We start from the raw sequence: 17,919 nt of genomic DNA on the forward strand, positions 1-17,919 counted from the left end.
TTGCAGAGCTGTGGGTGTCTGCTGGAGGTGAGGGGGTGATGGGGATGGGTGCAGAGGCACTGGTGTCTGCTGGAGGCAATGGGATGATGGGGATGGGCGCAGAGGCGCTGGTGTCTGCTGGAGGCAATGGGATGATGGGGATGGGCGCAGAGGCGCTGGTGTCTGCTGGAAGCAAGGGGGTGATGGGGATGGTAGTAGAGGCGCTGGTGTCTGCTGGAGGTGAGGGGATGATGGGGATGGGTGCAGAGGCGTTGATATCTGCTGGAGGTATGGGTATGGGTGCAAAGGTACTGATGTCTGCTGGAGGTGAGGGGACAGCAATGAGGATGGCAGTGGGTGCAAAGGTGTTGGTGTCTGCTGGAGATGAGGGGATGGCAATGAGGATGGCGATGGCTCTACTCCCCAGTATGTTCCTGGCTGGAGGTGTTCCTGCAGCAACAGGGTCGGGGGAACCAAGATGGGTGCCCGTAACTCCCCAAAGCCCTCATTGCTCCCCTGAGGGGCTGGAGCGAGGGTGCAGCCCTGTGCCTGTGTCTCACCTTTGCTCCAGCACTGACTCAGTGCCCCACGTGCTGCTTTGCGCAAGAGCCCTGCTGGCAGACAGACTCTGCCCAGGCGGCTGCCACCAGCCTGGCCCCGGCCAAAGGGCAGCCACAGCCCCTGTGTAAAGGCAGCCGTGCCGGGATGCTGGCTCACCACTGTACTTGAGCCGAGCACAGGAGGTGATGTGGGAAAGGGTCTCCCAGAGTGGAGAGGAGCTGGAGACAACACTCTGCCCAGGGCTGAATCCTTCCTCCTCAGCAGGCTGGACTGAGCTCCTTGCAAAGATGGATTATGCCAAGTCCCTGAGCCTCCGCCTGGCTGCTCCCGTCTCCAAGTAAGTGCTGAGGTGTCCCTGGGGTGGGGAACATCGGAGCTCTCCTTGCTTTGGCACCTCTCAGTCCCCTCAGTAGACATGCGGCTCCCCACTGAGACTTAGAGGGCTGGTACTGCCCAGGGATGGTGATGGGTGTCAGGACATCCCGATCCCTCCATCTCTCCTCAGATGTGTTTCTGCAAGTGCCTCCATGACCCAGCAGCTGCTGTCAAGCCCAGCCCCACGGCCACGACCCTACCGTGTGTGCAACTGGGACCGCAGCCTGCGCAAAGGTGTCATGGCCCAGAACCTCACGGAGCTGCTCCACCAGGTGAGTGGAGGGCTGCCTGTGGGGGGACTGTCTGCCCACCCGGGTGGGTGATGGGCTGGCCACCCCCCAGCCCCGCTCACCCCCAGCATCATTGCAGGCTGAGAGTGCCCTGCTTGCCTTGGGTCCTGTCTCACTGGTGCTGGATGAAGATGGCACCGCGGTGGAGACGGAGGCTTTCTTCCGGACGCTGGAAGAGGGCACGGTGCTGATGGCCCTGAGCAAGGGGCAGACCTGGTCTGCCTCCAAGGTGAGTGGACCCCTGGGGAAGGAGTTTGTTTTGTCCCATTTGCATCCCACCCGGGGATCAGCGATGAGATGATGCTGGGCTGAAAGGTACCAGGGATGCTGGGACTAGAAGGGTGGGTAACCCCAGTCCCACTTACCCCTAGACATCTGGCTACCAGCTGAGCCTGTCACACAAGCCCCCTCGGAGGATCGACGTCGCCTGTGTCACCTTCGACCTTTACAAGACCAACCCACGGGACCTGGGCTGCCTCAATATCAAAGCCACCCTCTATGGCACTTACAGCATGTCCTATGACCTGCGCTGCTACGGCGCCAAGCGGCTGATGAAGTGAGTCCTGGGGGAGCGCTGGAGATGGCCCCAGGAGTGGGGATGCTTCAGTGGGGAAGTGGCCCCACTGCCCAAACCCTCTGTGGGGTGCAAGAAGGGATACTCACCACCTTTCTCCCTGCCCAGGGAAGCCCTGCGTTGGACACTCTTCACCATGCAGGCCACTGGCCACGTCCTGCTTGGCACCTCCTGCTACATGCAACAGCTTCTGGATGCTACGGAGGAGCCGAAGGAGGCAGAGGGCAGCCCTGTGGTGCAGAACCTCCTGCCCCGCAGCCTCCCACCCCTACCCTGCAGGAAGATGCTGCTTTGAGGGCTGAATGCCCTGTCCACTTCTCTGCCACCCCCCATCCCTGGGGGTCCCAGCGCGCTGCTAGGTCAATGCCTGGGGGGCTGCCATGGTGTGTGGCACAGCCTCTCCTTGCACTCCCCTGGCTGCATGCAGCCAACTCTTCTCTATTGCTCTGTAAATATATTTATTTAAGTAAAGCTGTGATTCCAGCTGTCTCATCTCCTTTCTGCTGGGTGAAGGGGGTTGGAGGGGTTCAGCTGCTTGCCCTGCTTGGCACGCTGGGGCTGTGCTGAGTGGTGGTGCAAGACTGTGCAAGGACAGGACCTATTGCAACCGCTCCCCGAGGGAGCTGCTGCCTTCATCCTCCTCCCTGTCACCCCAGCAACCTGTCTGGTGCACAGGGCTTGGTCCCCAGTCCCTGGCACAGAGACAAGTCCTCCTCATGACAGTGCATGCAATGCCCAAGGAGGGGATGGTGCAGAGGGGCCCCTTCACCTCAAACCCTGTGGCAGCTGGCCCCAAACCTGTCCTTGTTCCATTTAAAGGGATAAAATGTCCGGTGCTGCTGGTGGTCCTGCTGCTCATGCTGCTGACTCTGCTATTGGCACCCACAACAGGATGGGCACCCCCCCCTTGGTAGCCCCATCTTGCACAACCCTGCAGGCTGCTGCTGCCCCAGCCCTGCCCCAGGGGGGCTGCAACCGCCCCACAGCTCCAGGGATACCAGACTGGGAAACAAAACAGAGCCTGGGGTGAAACTGGTTGCTGGTAGCTTGAGGGAACGCAGACCAAGTCCCTGAAGCAAAAGCCCTGCCAGGGTGGGCAAGCTGGGAGGGAGAGAATGACCACCCTGCTCACCTGCACTGTGCTGGGGAGAGCTGGGGACGGGGAGACAGGCTTTGGGGGTATTTAAGAGGTCCTCTCTGCATTGCAGAGGACAAGGGACCTGAGCCACACTCACCTGGGACCCCACCACAGTTCTCTGGGACTCCAGTGTGGGAGCAGCCAAAACGGCAGAGGTTGGAGCTGAGCTCCTGGCAGCACAGCCCACCTGTGGCTGTGGGGGCTTAATTAGCCTGATAATTAATTAGCTGATAATTAACAAGCCTGTAGGCCCGCCCAGGGCCTGGTGGCTACATCACCTCATAGCACAGATGAGACACCCAGGGTTACGTGGGTGTCAGCAAAAGGTGCCAGGGACAGCGCGGGGACAGCGAGCTCTGCCCTGTTGCTGCAGGCTGTTCCTGCCACACCATGGCTATACAGACCCCATGTCCCCATGGACTCGATGATCTCAAAGGTCTTTTCCAACCTAGGGATTCTATGATTCCCCATCCCAACGCCCCCAACTCCACCGGGCGATGGTGGCCATACCAGCCCTGCAGTGTCTCCCACCCGCATGCAGGTGGCAGCCCAGCTTTATTAGACATATTTATTTCTGTACACACTTATACACACGGTTCCCAGGGTAGCTTCATCCTCACCTTCAGTGCTGTCTCTCTGCAGAGTCCGCTCCGCAGCAGGGGGCACCCACACTCTTCCTAGGGTGCCTAGGGCCAAGCCCAGCTGTGCTGAGCCCCCTCCCTGTCCCTGTAGTGTCTGCCTTGGGGAAGAGACCCCCACGCAGCCCCCTGGCTTGGGCAGAGCCGTGCACCCGCCCTCTGTCTCAGTTTCCCTGCAGCATTGGCCGTGGATACAGCAGGGGCTCCACACACACCAGGGGCAAGGGCAGGTGTCCCCCCCATCACACTTGTGCTTTCTCGCACGGGGTCCTCAGCCTGGGATGCACGGGACCCCCAACCTCGGGTGAAGCTTGGGGACACTGAGGGGATGCTGATGTCGCCCTGGCAGAGCCTCCTGCGGGTCCTTCATCACCCTGACCCCTGCAAGGGGGGTGCTGGCCATGGGTTCCCGGTCTCCCAGCCCCTGCAGCTGCCCCCAGCAATGGTGGTGAGGCAGCGGTGGGGCTTTACTTGACATGTTCGGCAGCGTGAGAGGAGCAGTAATACTTCTTGTGGGCGATGAAGGTGGAGAGGCTGCTGAACTTGATGTTGCAGAGGCGACAGTACCTGTGGTTGCCGTTTGGCACAGGGCCGGGCACAGCCTTTGCCGGAGGTGTCTGCACTCCCCTGTCTGTGTAGGTGGGGGGCGTGGGGGGCTTGCGGGCAGCTTCTCGCAGTCCCTCAGGGGCTCTGGGTGAAGCAGGAGGCTGGGGTGAGGCGGGGGGCCGGGGGCTGCCGCTGCCATCCCGACCCTCCTTGCTGTTAAAGCTGTCCTGGCGGAGGTGGGGGGCAGGTGGGCGAGGGGGTGACGCCGCGGGCAGTGGGGGCTCGGGTGTCCTGCCGGCACTGGCATCAGGGAGTCCCTGCCCAGCTGCCGCTGGCTTAGCCACGAAGAGCCCGTGGGCGTTACGGAAGTGCTCAAGGAGGTCGCCCTTGACAGCCCCGTTCAGGGGACAGTAGGGACAGGCAGAGAGAGGTCCCTTCATCCCCAGGGGTGGCAGAGGACCCTTGGGGTGACGCTGCAGCGAGTCCGCCCCAGACACACCAGGGTAGGGGATGCTGGGGCTTGCTGCAGGAGCCGCCCTCACCCGCACACCTTCGGGGTCCCCCTCACCGGGGCTGCTGGGGCTGCGCCGGCCCTTGAGGGGAGTGGGCATGGCCCCCTTCATCTTCTGGAGCTGCTCGAGGGTGCGGGGCTGCAGCGGGGTGGCTGGGCACTGGTACTTCTTGTGGGCCAGGTAGCTGTCGAGGCTGTTGAAGCTGATGCGGCAGGCGGTGCATTCATGGTAGTCAGCCAACTGCAGCAGTGGTGCCGGTGTCGCATCGCCCTGCCGCCGCGGCTTCTTGCTCAGGTCGATGGGACCGTCGGCATCTGGGCTGGAACGGGGCGAGGGAGCAGCTCCTGGGGGATCGGGGGCTGGTGGAGGCTCGGGGGCTGGCGGCGGTTCGGTGGGGCGATGAGCAGCCCCGTGGATCTCATAGAGCTTGCGGCGTTTGCGGGTGCGGAGAGGTTGCGGCACGTAGGGGACTTTGGGGGCATTTGGGCGGCGGAGGGGAGGGTCATGGCGCGAGGCACAGTAGAAACGCTTGTGCACCACGTAGGTCTCGTGGCGGCTGAAGCGGATGTTGCACGCCTCACACAGCGTCCTGCTGGGGTCCTCATCCCCCTCGTCCCCCACTGAGCTGCTGGGGCTCTGGCTGTCCTCGCTGCACCGCCCCGACCGCCCCTCTGCCTCGGGGGACCCCGCTTTGCCACCCACCTCCTCTGTTTTCACCTCTGGTGGGGCGGCTGGCGGTGTGGCATCCCGGCTGGCATCCCCGTCCCCCACCAGCGTCCCCTGCCCATCACCCGCTGAGGGGGACAGCAGTGTCCCTGGGGCCTGGGGACCCTTGGGTGCCCCAGGGGGAGCTTTGAGCTTGCGTGCCCCAGGAGGACTATCCTCGACGAGGTGCCGGCTGGAGCAGTAAAGGCGCTTGTGCACGTAGTAGTTGTTGATGTTGTTGAAGGTGATCTCGCACTCGAAGCAGGTGGCACCCTTGGGCACCGGTGCACCAGCATAGATGGCGGGCGGCACTGTGCTGCCGTGGCCCTGCTTCAGCCGGCTGTGCACCAGCTCTGACATCTTCGCCAGGATCTCCGATGCCTGTGGCACCACTGCAGCTTCGTGGCCAAACACATACTGGGGTAGGAAGACAGTGCCACCAGCTGTGCCCATCCCCGGCTCGCTGGGCACGGGGCTGGAGCCCGGCGTGGGGCTGGCGAGCTCCGACTTGACCTTTGCTGAGGGCAGGCTGCGGGGGGATGAGGTTCGGGAGGAGGCATCGGGGCTGCCACCCCCTTCTGCAGGGCCACTGCTTTTAAGCACCTCTGCCTCACTTGCTGGGCTGCCAGCAGGCTCCTCCTTGATGCGGATGGCCTCGCTGGAGGAGGAGGATGAGGAGGAGGATGATGATGACGATGATGGACCTTCCCCGTTCTGTGGCTGGGTGGGTGGTGAGAGCTTGCCGGCCCTGGCATTGGAGGGAGAGGCAGGTGGTGCTGGGGGGGCTGCAGTGTCAGGGCTGGGCAGTGGGGCGGGCAGGGGGCCGTGCAGCACCATGTGCTGCGGCAGTGCCGGCAGTCCTTCGGGCAGGAACGTGGGCAGGCTGCACTTCCGCAGGGGTGCGTTGTTCGTCTGGCTCAACCCTGTCGAGAGAGGCACTGGTGTTACCTGACATCCCTGAAACACGGACGCTCAACCCCATCCCCTGCCTCCCTCCTGGTGGCCAGAGCTGTCTGGGGATGCAGCCCTTGGTGGCAACACTAGACTCTGCGTGGGGTGCTAGCATGTGTTTCCCTGTACCCACCAGGAGTGAGGGGTTTGGCAGTAGGCAGGGTTGGCCCTGGCGAGTACACTTCTCCCTTGGAGCCTGGCTGGCAGATCATGTGGTTGGTGACCAGGTGGCTGTAGAGGATGTCCCTCGTGGTGGAGATGAAGCCACAGCTGTGGCAGATGCCTGTGGGGAACACAAGACAGGGCTGAGTGGGCAGGACAATGCCCAGAGGGGCAGGGGGAGACCTGTGGGGAGTGGGTCTCCATCCCCAGGCTGTTCTGGAAGGGACAGGACTGTCCTCACAGAGATGCTGAGCAGTGCTCACTCACCATTCAGAGTGTCTGTGTGCACCTTCAGGTGACGCTCACAGTTGGCTTTTGTGGTGAAGGCAGACAGGCAGATCAGACAGACGAACGGCCGCTCTCCTGCAGGATGGACGGATACGTGGATGACTCAGTGCCAAGGGAAGTGGGGACAGGGACCACAGGGACACCCCATGGAGCCATGCTGGCCAGGAGGGCACCAGCTGCAGGAAGCAGGATGCTCACTTTGTCTTTACAGGACTGGGGTGGGAAGACCTACAAGCAAGTGGCCCCAAACCAGTAACCAAACTCGGGGAGAACCTCATCTAACTGGTCACCATTGTGCAGCCCTGCAGCCTCTCTGCCCCTCCACCCAGGTCCTTTCATGCGCCTTGGTGTCCCCAGGCTGCAGCAGCATGCCGTGCCGTACCGCTGTGGCTCCGCATGTGGATCTCCAGGGAGCTGGCACTGGGGCAGCTCTTCTTGCACTGAGGGAAGGGGCAGACGCGCTCGTTGGGGTAGGTCTCCTTGGGCTTCTCCTCCAGGGCAGGCGAGCCAGCGCTCTGCCGGCTGGCGCAGTAGTACATCAGATGGGCTTGCAGGTTGCGCTCACTCCGGTACCAGATCCCACAGTCCTTGCATGGGAAGACATCCTCTGTGAAGTAAGAGGGACATACATCAGTTGCGTGATGGGCTGGGGACCGCTGGCACGGTCTCAGACCCACGGCCTGCACTGTATCCCACCCACTACGCTCTCCATCTCTGGGGACTCACTGTTAACCACGGCGGTGGCCAGGATGGCAGCCATGCCCGCTTGCTGCGGCAGCAGCTGGATGTCTGAATGCAGCGCAGCAGGGTACGGCGAGTCGCCGGGCTCCGCTTTCACCACTTGGTGGTTGGGGATGGCTGGTGGCTCTGCCACCACAAAGGCGCACACGGCCTCGTCCTCCCGCAGGGCACGTGTCGTCCGGCACCACAGGTTGTCATCTGGAGGGACATGGGGACAGAGGTCAGCACAGAGTCCCCCAGACCCCTGTCCTGCTGCTGTGCTGCTGCCTGCATGGCTCTGCCCACCCCCTTGCCCTAGTCCCATGCTTCTTCCCAGCCTTGGCTGAGCTCCAGCCTGCCTGGAGATGGCGATGTCTGCCCACGCCTGAGCACTGCCTGGCACAGCCCTGTCTACCCGTAGCCTCGGGCTTGCCCCAGTGCTTCCCCCCATGCTTGCAGTAATGCTTGCATTGAGGCTTTGCACCGAGTCTTACACTCATGCATGCAGTAATGCTTGCACCAATGCTTGTGCTGAGCCATGCCCCAGTGCTTGCACCAACACCCGCACCCATGCATGCAGCAATGCTTGCACTGTTTTACACCATTGTGTGCGGTAATGCTCGCACTGGTGTTTCTGCTGAATCTTACACTAACACTGCACAGATGCTTGCAGTAATGCTTGCACTGAGTCTTACACCAATGCTTACACTGGGTCTTACACCAATGTTTGCACTGGTCTTGCCCCACCTGCATGCCGTAATGCTTGAACCAACGCTTGCAGCAATATTTGCACCAGCCCCTGAACGCTGCTACCCTCCTCACACATCCCACTATCCAGGGAAGGCTGGGACCAGCCCCAGAGAGGGCCAGTGGTGGTCACAGAAGATTTGTGGGGGACCACGGGCACTAGATGGGGTGGGCAGGCACTGCCAGTGGGCTGGGGACACGGCTGGTGCTGGGATGGATGGGGACAGGGACCCACCCTTGTGTGGCAGCACCCCTTCCCTCACCCCAGCGCCAAGGTGGCCACAACTGGTCCCCCTCTGGACCCCTCCGTGGGCATAGGGACGCGTGGCACCGGTACCAACCCTTCCTGTAGATCACAGCGTTGGCGTCGGGCTCTCCAGGCACGAGGGGCAGCTGGGACAGCCAGCAGCTCTCATCCTCCAGCACCAGCGTCACGGGTGGGCTCTGCTGAGGGCAGGGAGAGCAGCGTGAGCACTGCTCCCCACAAGGGGCTGGGGTCAGCGCGGGGGGCTAGCAGTGAGGGGTCATGGTGCTCCCTGCTCAGCCGGTGCCTGGCTCTGCCTTCCTGCATCTCTAATAAATATTAATGAGCAGAAAGTAGTGGGGGGGGGGAATTAATCTGCCTGATCCTCCAATGGCTGCTGCGGTAACGATATGAAATCTAATTATTCGTCCCAATATTTCTAAACCCTCCAACTCAGTCTGACAGTCGCAGCCAGTTGAGGCCTTATCACTGCCAGGAGCCAAGTGCCAGCAGCGTGATAAACCCCATGCGCACGCGCGTGCAGGCACTCACACAAGCGTGTGCATGCCCTGTGGGTGCACATGCAGCGCCTGCTGCTGCGAGAACCCACCTGCCCCTGCAAAGAGCGAGCAGGAAATGGGGCTGGGGGCTTAGGGACCTCCCTGCATGGGATGGGTGCTGGCTGAGCTCCCTTGAGGACCATGGTGGCTCCTCCATGTCCCATGTCGCAGAAAGCAGGGAGAGGCGGGTCTCTGTGGAGCTTTTGAAGATTGTGCACGGGAGGACCTGTGGAAAGCCCCTGACTGAGGCCTCTATGGTATCTAGGCAACCTGCAGCACCCCAGGGTGTTCCCAGCACCTCAAGGGCGCTCCCAGCAGCCCAGGACACCCGCCTCGTCTCCTGTCGGTGGCCCCAGCCCCTGCGTCGAGCCTTTCCTTGTTCTCTCTGGAACAAAGAGGTCAGTGTCTCTGCTCTGCACCAGCCTGATAACCATCAGAAACCCTATCTGCTCCACATCCGCCCGGGTGGCGTTATTGAGGGGCGGCCCTTCACCCTTGCTATGGGCATCACCCTGGGGCTGGGCAGTGGAGGGGGACGTGGGGCAGGGATGGAGCAAAGGGGGACATTCACAGGGCAAGCTGGCACACAGGTTTCTACTTGGCACCCCTGGGCTGGTGCTGCCAGTGGGTTTGCACACCCTCCTGAGCAAAGCTGGTTTAGGGGAACCCCATGGGAACCAGCTGAGGGGGCAAGTAGCATCCTCCTCTTTCCCCTCCTTCTGGTCTCCTCTTCCTCCTTCTCCTTTTCTTTCATCAGCACAGCGATGGGCACTCAGGATGCTCCATGCCACTCAAAGCCATCCAGTGTACCCAGTTTGCACTAAAACCTCAGGATGGGATCATCTCCCACACGGAGACAAAAACCAGAACTGGGCAGGATTTGGGGGAGATCCCCTGTATCCCCCCCTTCCACCAGCAACAAAGATGAAGCGACCCAAGGGCGACAGCCCATATCAGGGATGGGGCTGCGATTCCTTCCTCACTTCCCCGAGCAGAGATAGGGAGGGAGGCGAGTGGTGGAGGAGAGCAGGGCTGGGAATCATCAGCCGGGCTCGATAAGGGAGCTGCTGAAATGGGAGCAAAAATATTTAGACAATAAATGAAGTATCAGAAAAAAGCTGCGCATATCTTTAAGAAATCAATCATCCTGTACTGGGTGTCTGGACACACGGCGCCAACCAGGAGATAGGGAGCCAAACTGGGCAGATAAGGGTTAATCAAGGATTTAATTCGGTAAAGATAAACGAGCTTGAGCTAAAAAAAAAAAAAAAAAAAAAAGAGAAAAAGAGCAAGGGAGAGAGGAGGAGGAGGTGGGGATGGAGCACAGGCGAGATTCTCCGGCCTCAAAGACCCTGGGCTGGAGCTGCCCACTTGCAGCTCTGGGGGCGGATGCAGAGAAGGATGTGGCTTGGATTCGAGGATCCAGCACCTACAACACCCTCATGTGTGCACACACCTCCCACTTGCCCCCTATGTGCACACCCATGCACACACACCCCCTGGTGCAGTGTGTGGCCAATGGCATCCTCTTGCCACTGGCAGCCACGGGCCTGCAGTGCCTCCTCTCCTGCCCCCTCACCATGGGCTGCAGAGCCCTGGCACTTTTCAGGCACAACTAGAACCTCCTGGGAGTAAACTTGGGGTGGGAAACCCAGATCCTATCTCCTCTGCAAGGACAGATGTGCCACCAAGCAGCTTGCAGCCATGTGCAGGAGGAAACATGTGGGGACAGCCAGCATCCCACCCTCCTGCCTGTGTGGATGCTCTGATCTCAGGGTAGTGGGCAGCACGTTGCAGGGAAACCTTCTGGGCACTCAAATCAGGAGATTCCCAGGAGCTCAGGTTGGCAAAAATCCCTTCTGAACCAATTCCTCTTCCCAAACAACTCGTTTCCTCAGGACTTTCCCTGCCACCATCCCTGGCAGCCCGCAGCGGTGCTCCTTACCGTTTCACTGTGTCCCGGCGATGTCGGCTCACTGTGGATGCTGCCCTGGAAAGGTCCCCAGGAGAAACCCTTCGGGAGGCTCTTGCGGGTTCGCACCTGCCTCTCGCCCTCCTGCACAGCCAGATCCAGCTCATCTGCAGAGAGACAGGCACGGCATCAGCGCAATGCTCTCCAGCTGGACCTCTGACAGCCCCAGCTCCCCAGGGATGTGGGCACCCACTGGAAGCCGAGAGCTGCTGGTGGGTGCCCTGCAGCTGCATGTCTGTGGTGGGTCAGTGGGATCCGGCTGCTCACTGGGGTGGGGAGTCTGAGCACGGCACGGGGGTCCGGGCAAGGCACGGCGGCGCAGTGGAAGGAGCATTTCCCATCCCTGAACCCAAAGTCGCAGCAGCTTCAGGGCTTAATGGCTTTGATTATCTGATAAGCCTCTGGTTTAATGGGTTAGATAACATGTTAATACGCTATGAAGGCTGCTCTAAAATGTTTTAACTGTGCCTTTGTCTTTCGGAGTGCAGATAAGATGGCAGGTAACCAATATGCAGATGGATGTACAGTGGCTATCCCTTGCCAGGCAGTAGAAGCGGCCGGATGCTGCACCCTGAAAAGCAAGATGCTCCATGAAGACAGTGAGCCAAACACCTGGCCACCAGCAAGGCAGGGCACCCAGGATACCCGTATGTGGCTGGGAAGGCTGCTGGCATCCTAGGGTGTTCTGGAGCAGAAGTAGAGTGACCCCAAAACCATGCCATGGAAAACAACCTTCCTAAAGCCATGTGCCTGGAGCCCTGTCCTTTGAGGGCACCACAGCAGACACAGCTGGTGCCCAGGTTCCCTGGGTGGGGAGGAAGCTTTGTTCATCTGAAGGCAAAATTGCTTTCAGAGCTGGGAACACAGCGAGGATAAAGTGATCCCATGGTTGTCGAGATTGAAATCTGATGTGTTTACTCGCTGGGCTGACATCTGGATCCTCTCGGTGCTGGGGTGAGTTAAGGTGAGTGACTGGAAGCACTGGGTGGTGAGCAGAGGTTGGTGGTGCCCACGATCGCCCAGGTCCCACTGTGACCCACAGGTCCCCTCCAGCCACTGAGGAAGCCGTGTGTCACAGGAGATGTGGTTCAAAGACTGACCCAGGGGTGCAGCCAGGGCCCCTTGGCAAAACCTGCAGCCAGCCAGGAGATGGGCTGGAGACAAGGTCTGTGAAGGCATCAAAGGTCCCCAAGGCCTTTGGTGTCACCCAGAGCTCAGGAACATGCAACTCTCTGTTCCACAGCCTCCCAACATGGGCCAGCAGATGGAGAGATGTGCTCTGTCTGCAGCTGCTTTGCCTCCAAGGGTCCAGGCAGGGCTGCTTGCCTTCCCCTTCCTGTGGCACCTCCTGCTCGCAGCACCTCAGTGCTGCTCCCAATTTCCAAGACCCAGTTCCTGGCGGACTCCTGATGTGCTGCAGGAGTGCTGGGCTCCCTTTAACCCCTTCACTGAGGCCCAAGCATCCTCAGGCCACTGGTTTTCACAAAGCTCTAGGGAGGGAACAGCAAACCCTCAGATTCCCAGGAGAGCCCCAATGGTGGTGGCTCCTCTCTGGCTTTGCCACTCCATATAACCTGGCTGCTTTTTGGGAATAGAGACCAACTGCCACCTCCCAGTGCTGTGCCCTCCTTTTTCCCCCCCATCCCCCCGTCTCACTGGTAATCAGCAGCGTTTGGGTCAGGAGACCATGTCTCCAAGATAAGAACGTTCGCCTGACACTTCCCATGTCAGAGCACTTCATCTTCTGTGTATCAATCCCCAGCAGAGAAAACACGCAGGCGCTGATAAAGAGAAAACCGTTCCAGACAGGGGGACAAAAATAGTGTTGCCAGAGCCAGCACCACTCCCCGCCAGCATCCGATGGCCACGGCACAGGCCAGTGGCCTGATCTGCCAGCATCACCCCAAAAATAGGGTTGTGGTGAGCCCTGGCCAGCGGTGCCAAGTGGTTCTCCATCGGGATGGGCATTGCTGCGCCCCCCTGGCGATGCTGCCAGAGCTCTTGCGATACCTGGCTGCACCCACATTGATACAGCCAGAAAAATGAGGAGGGAAAAGGTGATTACAAATTGCACACAATGCATTGCTCTACTTCTTCCCTGGCATAGGGCAAAAGATGCTGAGCCCAAATGGGGCAAACTGGGAGATACTGTGTATTCAAGCCGTCTGCACTTTGGGAACAAAGCCCAAAGCGAGCAAGCAAGCCATGGCCCCACATGGGGACAACCACACAGCAGGGAGCAATTCCATCCCCATGCTCTGATGGTGATGGATTTGGCCACATCACCTTGCCTACAACCGGGGGAAGGTTGGGAAGAGCTGGTGCCAGCCCACTGGGTGCCCTGAGTGCCAACCTGTGGAGCGCCCTGGGTGACAACCCAGTAGCCTCCCTGGTGAGTGGCAAGGAGCAAAGTCTGAAAGCATGGGCTCCCTCCCTGCGGGATCCCCCTCGGCAGGTGAACACCACCCCGGCTATCTCATCTGGCCATCGGTCCTCAGCCAGGCCCCGCCAGCCCCATCCTTATCGCAGGACGGTTTATCTCCCTGATCATTAACCAAATTGGGCAGGGACCTGGCTGTTTGCTCTGGGTCGCAAAGAAAAGGGGCAGAAGGGAAGGAAGGAGGCGGGGGGGTGAAAGCCCCCGGTGAGCTGGGTGCACCTGCTTGGCACAGCACGGACCCCAGTGCTCTGCCACTGCCAAAACCCAGGGTGCTGAGGCTGCTCCCTGCCCCCCGGGACCGATAGCGCCTGCTCGCCCTGCGCTGCACCTCGCCTTATCTCCCCATTGAGAGATTTCAAAGAAATAGGCTGAGCTGTGCCGGAGAGCAAAGATTAATCCTGTCATCACACCGCGGCCGCACATCGGGTGATCAATGGCTGAGAAGGCACAGCTGGCACCGGAGTGCCCGGGGACCTAAGGGTCCCAAGTGGGCATGCGCAGAGCGAGGAAGCTTCTGGGGTTCCACCACACCAGTGAGGCATCACCATCCATGACATGAGGTGAACGCAGGCCTGGGGTGTGATAAAGATGAACTTCTGGAAGAGTCCACCCGCAAGGCGACCCACATCATTCTTATGGCCAGAGAAATAACTAAAGTAGTGGGCAAGGATGCACCGCTGGGAGCTGCACCAGCTCCTACAGCCACCTGAGCTTGCTCCTGGACGCTCTGGAAGTGCAACCGCATCCATGTACTTGTGTTCACTTCTCCTGCAAGAGTGAGCAGGAGAGAAGGGCAGAGGGGGCAAACTATCGGCCATATCCCCTTGCCCCAACCGCACCCACGCGACTTTAATCATATCTGAATGATCCAGCTCTGCCTCTCAGCTGGGATCTGGGCTTGGAGGTCCTGGAGTGTTTGCAGCTGCCTGGATACTATCTGGATAAATACTGCTATCAGGGTGTCATGGGACGGTGTCCCAGCATCAGCCGCGCCGTGTGCTGCTCCTGTTAATACAGCGCTTGGCGCTGGGTTCCAGGGGCTTCCAGCCCTGGCGGGGCACACCACCAGGTACTGCCCCAGCACGAGCCTTGGCGATGCAGAGCCGGGGAGAATGGGATGGACCGGTGGTCCATGCTCCCAGCCCTGCATGGGCAAGATGTCCCCATGACATAGGAATCCCCAACGGGGGGGGAGGGAGGATGGATGGATGGATGGATGGATGGATGGATGGATGGATGGATGGATCCATCCATTGGTACCCAAGCTCCTATGGCTCTCCTGCTCCCGCCTCAGGAAAGCGGAGCTGGAGAAGCCCCGACTCCCCTGGCAGCCCCAGCCCAGCCCCTCCACACGCCCCAGCTGCTGTTTTTAGAAGCGGCGAGCGTGCGGCGGAAGGAATAAATCCTGACAACTCAACTAGCGAAATGATGTGATGGCACCGCTCCGATAAGATGGAGGGAGCCGATTGGGAAGAGTCTTAAGCTGTGAACACGCAGCATCTCCACTCTTCACCTACGCTCACAAAGGGAAATCTCTCCAAAGGGGCTAAGGAGATTATCCCAGCTTTGCCGTCCCGGGTGCTCGAGTAATCAGGGCAGCCTTGGGGACGACAAAGGAACGAGAAGGGTTTAAATTCAAGCCTTGCTGGGCTGCGCCTGCTTGGGCTCAACCTGGGGTTGCTCTAGCTGAGTTGCCGTGGACCAAGGGGGGTCGGTTGTGGGAGAGCTGGGCTGCTACTTTCTCTGCCCATGGTTTTGGGGTGCAGGGAAACACCCTGCTGCCCCAGGGAGGTGGGAGCCAAGGGGAGAGCTCTGTCTTTATCGCTTCCACCCATCGCTCACGATGTATTGATTTTTTTGACAGAGTACAAAAGCAAATCTTTATCGGGCTGAACCCTGCCCCCAGTTAATAGAGGAGCTCTGACCTACCCTGGAGAGCAAAGCGGGCACCTCCCGTAGGCCAGGGAGGGGGTGATGGCACCCAGGAGGTGCTGCACCCCAAAAGGGCCGAGCACCCTGTCCGCCAGCTGTGGTGGCAGCAGTGGGGCGAGCACCAGCTGTGCCACGCGTCACCCAGATATTGCTCTTTCCTTACACCCCACGTAAGCTGGGGTGCCCTGCCCTAGCAGGATCTGTCCCGATAAGCCTCCCTGGCATGTTTGCATTCGGGGTGTTGCTGTATCCTGCTGGGACGTGGCCCCAATGGGGTCCCCATCCCCAGAGAGTCCCTGTCCTGGGAAATACATGGGAGCTGTGCCCAGTGGGAGGCAGACAGGAATAAACACGAGAATAATATCAGAAAGAGGTCAGGGAGGACGGGAAAGAGGAAGACTTTTGCAGTTCCCCCGGGACTGCCAGACCCCCGTCCCAGGGACACACTGTCACTGCTCTGTCCCTGCAGGGACCCCTGAGCTCTGCCCAGCGCTGGTGCCAGGCAGCGGGAAGGGGTGCATGGGGGGGGCAGGAAGCCAAGGGGGGAGCAAAGGGGCCCCCGGAGCTGATGCAGAGGGCAGATATCCCCTCCGGAAAAGGAAGGGGACCGCATGGGGGGTCGCTGCTGCAGCACCAGGCAGGGCCTTCCTGTAGGGGAAAGGGAGGACCCCCAGGGGGGAGCACTCAGATGGAGGAGCAGGATGGGACCTCAGCTTTGTACCAACTCCTAAAACCCACTGGTCCTCATATCCAGCCCAGGGCAGAGTGGCAAAGCAGCAGCAACTGACAGCTGTCAATCACTGTCAGCCCGGCAGCATCACCCTCAGGGCTCTCGCTTGAAATGTGCAAGACATTTTTCTCATTCTCAAGGAAAACAGGAGGGGAGGATGGAGACAGAGTCGGGGACGCTGCCTGCGTGTCTCACCAGCCCGTGGCACTGTCCAACACAGAGGTGTCCCTGCCAGGCTGTGGAAAAATCTAGTCCAGGTGTCCCCTCACCCCAGTAGTGTCCCCAAACCAGCCTGAGCATCCCTCCACCCCAGCAGTGTCCTCAAACTGGCCTGACTATCCCTTCACATCAGCAGTGTCTGCAAATGGGTCTGAGCATCCTTCCACTCCTCAGCAATACCCCCAAATCAGTCTGTGCATCCCTCTATTCCATCAGTGTCCCCACATTGCCCTGAGCATCTCTCCATCCTGCAGTGTCCTCAGGCAGAGGCTGAGCTAAGGGCAGGGACTTTCAGGTCCAGACTCTAGCAGGGACAATGTCCCCTTCAATGTCCCCAACCCAGGACAGGTGCCACTGCCCCTGCTGGGTCCCATCCTCAGTCTGATACCAAACATTCTGCTCCTTTGGTGCTGGCACACGGCTTTGCTGGACAGAAGCCAGGCCGTGGGGGGGGGGTGTCAGCACCCCAGGGAACCCCCCCAACTTAGGGGGCTACTGCCCTGACCCCCAATTTCTCCCCATCCCCCAGCAATCTAACACAAACACAACTATCTGCTGCTCAGCCCGGCTCCCAGCGATAAAAAGAAATAGCTGGAATAATTTTTCCCACCCACACATACCAGGGCGGAGGGGAAGGGGGAGCGATGGGGCAGATGTGGTGCGGTGCCGGCCATCCGGACAAGGCGTCCCTCCTCGCCGTGCCCTGCTTGCCCCGATAATAAACCTTGAGGTTTGCAGACAAACTCCAGGCAGCCGGAGATTATTCAGGCAGGAGTTGCGGCGCAGATAAACACAACCGAAGGCGAGCAGGAGGCAAAGGGGAAGGGGGGAGGCGACAGGGAAAGAGGGGGAAAGGAAAAAATAAAAGTTTGCAGTTTTAATTAGATGCACCAAAAATATAAATTGCTCTGTCCCGTCCTGATACCCTGCATGCACGGTGGTGAGGATGGATTCCTGGTTCTGGGAGAGGATGACCTGAACCATACTCCATAATTGATACAGAGTCATCATTACAACCCAGGAGCAATTAAATAAACTCTGGTCAAGCCAACAGCAGAGGGTTGGGGGCTTAGTGAGGTGGAAGTCTTGGTGAGGACCCAAACAGTGAAGCCAGCGTAGGAAAGGGGGTGAGGAACCCTCCAGGAGCGACTGCTGCTATTTTGGGGAGGGTGGTGGGACTCAGCCGAGGGGGGACAGAGCAAAACTACCCCAGATTTGGCGCAGTCTGATCCATCCCTTCCCTGTCGGTGGCCCATCGGTCTTACCATAGACAAAACCAAAGTGCTTCATCCCACCTTGCAGAGACGCAAGTGCCAGCCAGGCTTCCCAGGGGCTGCAGCCTATCCAGTGGGGATTCTCCAGTGTCTCATACTGTGGCTGAGCAGCCTGTCCCTCAGCGGGGCTCAGCTCTCTTCATTCTCCCATCCTAACACCACGATCATGAAATTTGTTTGAGTTTTGTACTTTATTCCTCTGAGAAAATTGGCCCGACATGGTGAGATTCTCTGGGCAGCAATAGGGTGTGAGGAGAGTTTGGAGGCTGCAGGTGCTCCCAAAAATCTCTGCCACTTATCCCACTCCAGAGCAAACAAAAATGGATGGAAAAGATGGAAACCTGGGGTATGGCCAAGAGCTG

At 59.7% G+C, this 17,919-nt stretch overlaps 2 protein-coding genes across 11 annotated transcripts in view; one reads left to right on the forward strand and one right to left on the reverse strand.

Moving 5' to 3' along the window:
- CIDEC (cell death inducing DFFA like effector c) lies at positions 1-2,264 on the forward strand. 5 transcript variants are annotated; one of them, XM_054078860.1, is made up of 6 exons: positions 1-27; positions 805-877; positions 1,046-1,187; positions 1,285-1,434; positions 1,577-1,761; positions 1,888-2,263. In XM_054078860.1, the coding sequence occupies exons 2-6, from the start codon at positions 828-830 to the stop codon at positions 2,072-2,074; spliced, it is 714 nt and encodes a 237-aa protein (XP_053934835.1). In that variant the 5' UTR covers positions 1-27; positions 805-827; the 3' UTR covers positions 2,075-2,263. The 5 variants fall into 5 exon arrangements, with proteins under 5 accessions (XP_053934835.1, XP_053934836.1, XP_053934838.1 ...); XM_054078861.1 differs by having other exon boundaries at positions 14-27; positions 802-877; XM_054078863.1 differs by lacking the exon at positions 1-27 and adding an exon at positions 212-219 and having other exon boundaries at positions 802-877; positions 1,888-2,264.
- A 1,172-nt stretch (positions 2,265-3,436) lies between these two features.
- The window catches only part of ZFPM1 (zinc finger protein, FOG family member 1), a 34,032-nt gene continuing 19,549 nt past the window's right edge, over positions 3,437-17,919 (reverse strand). Inside the window, exons 1-8 of one of the 6 annotated variants that reach the window (XM_054079047.1) lie at positions 16,904-17,282; positions 10,936-11,069; positions 8,528-8,660; positions 7,446-7,658; positions 7,102-7,326; positions 6,699-6,794; positions 6,403-6,552; positions 3,437-6,241 (exon numbers count right to left, since the gene is read on the reverse strand). In XM_054079047.1, coding sequence (XP_053935022.1) covers positions 4,023-6,241; positions 6,403-6,552; positions 6,699-6,794; positions 7,102-7,326; positions 7,446-7,658; positions 8,528-8,660; positions 10,936-11,069; positions 16,904-17,267 — 3,534 coding nt within the window. In that variant the 5' untranslated portion in view covers positions 17,268-17,282 and the 3' untranslated portion in view covers positions 3,437-4,022. Of the gene's footprint in view, positions 6,242-6,402; positions 6,553-6,698; positions 6,795-7,101; positions 7,327-7,445; positions 7,659-8,527; positions 8,661-10,935; positions 11,070-16,903; positions 17,283-17,919 lie in introns of those variants that run through there. The other 5 variants (XM_054079048.1, XM_054079053.1, XM_054079050.1 and 2 more) reach the window with 5 other exon arrangements.

Source organism: Cuculus canorus, chromosome 13, assembly GCF_017976375.1.
Source record: "Cuculus canorus isolate bCucCan1 chromosome 13, bCucCan1.pri, whole genome shotgun sequence".
Lineage (NCBI taxonomy): Eukaryota > Metazoa > Chordata > Aves > Cuculiformes > Cuculidae > Cuculus > Cuculus canorus.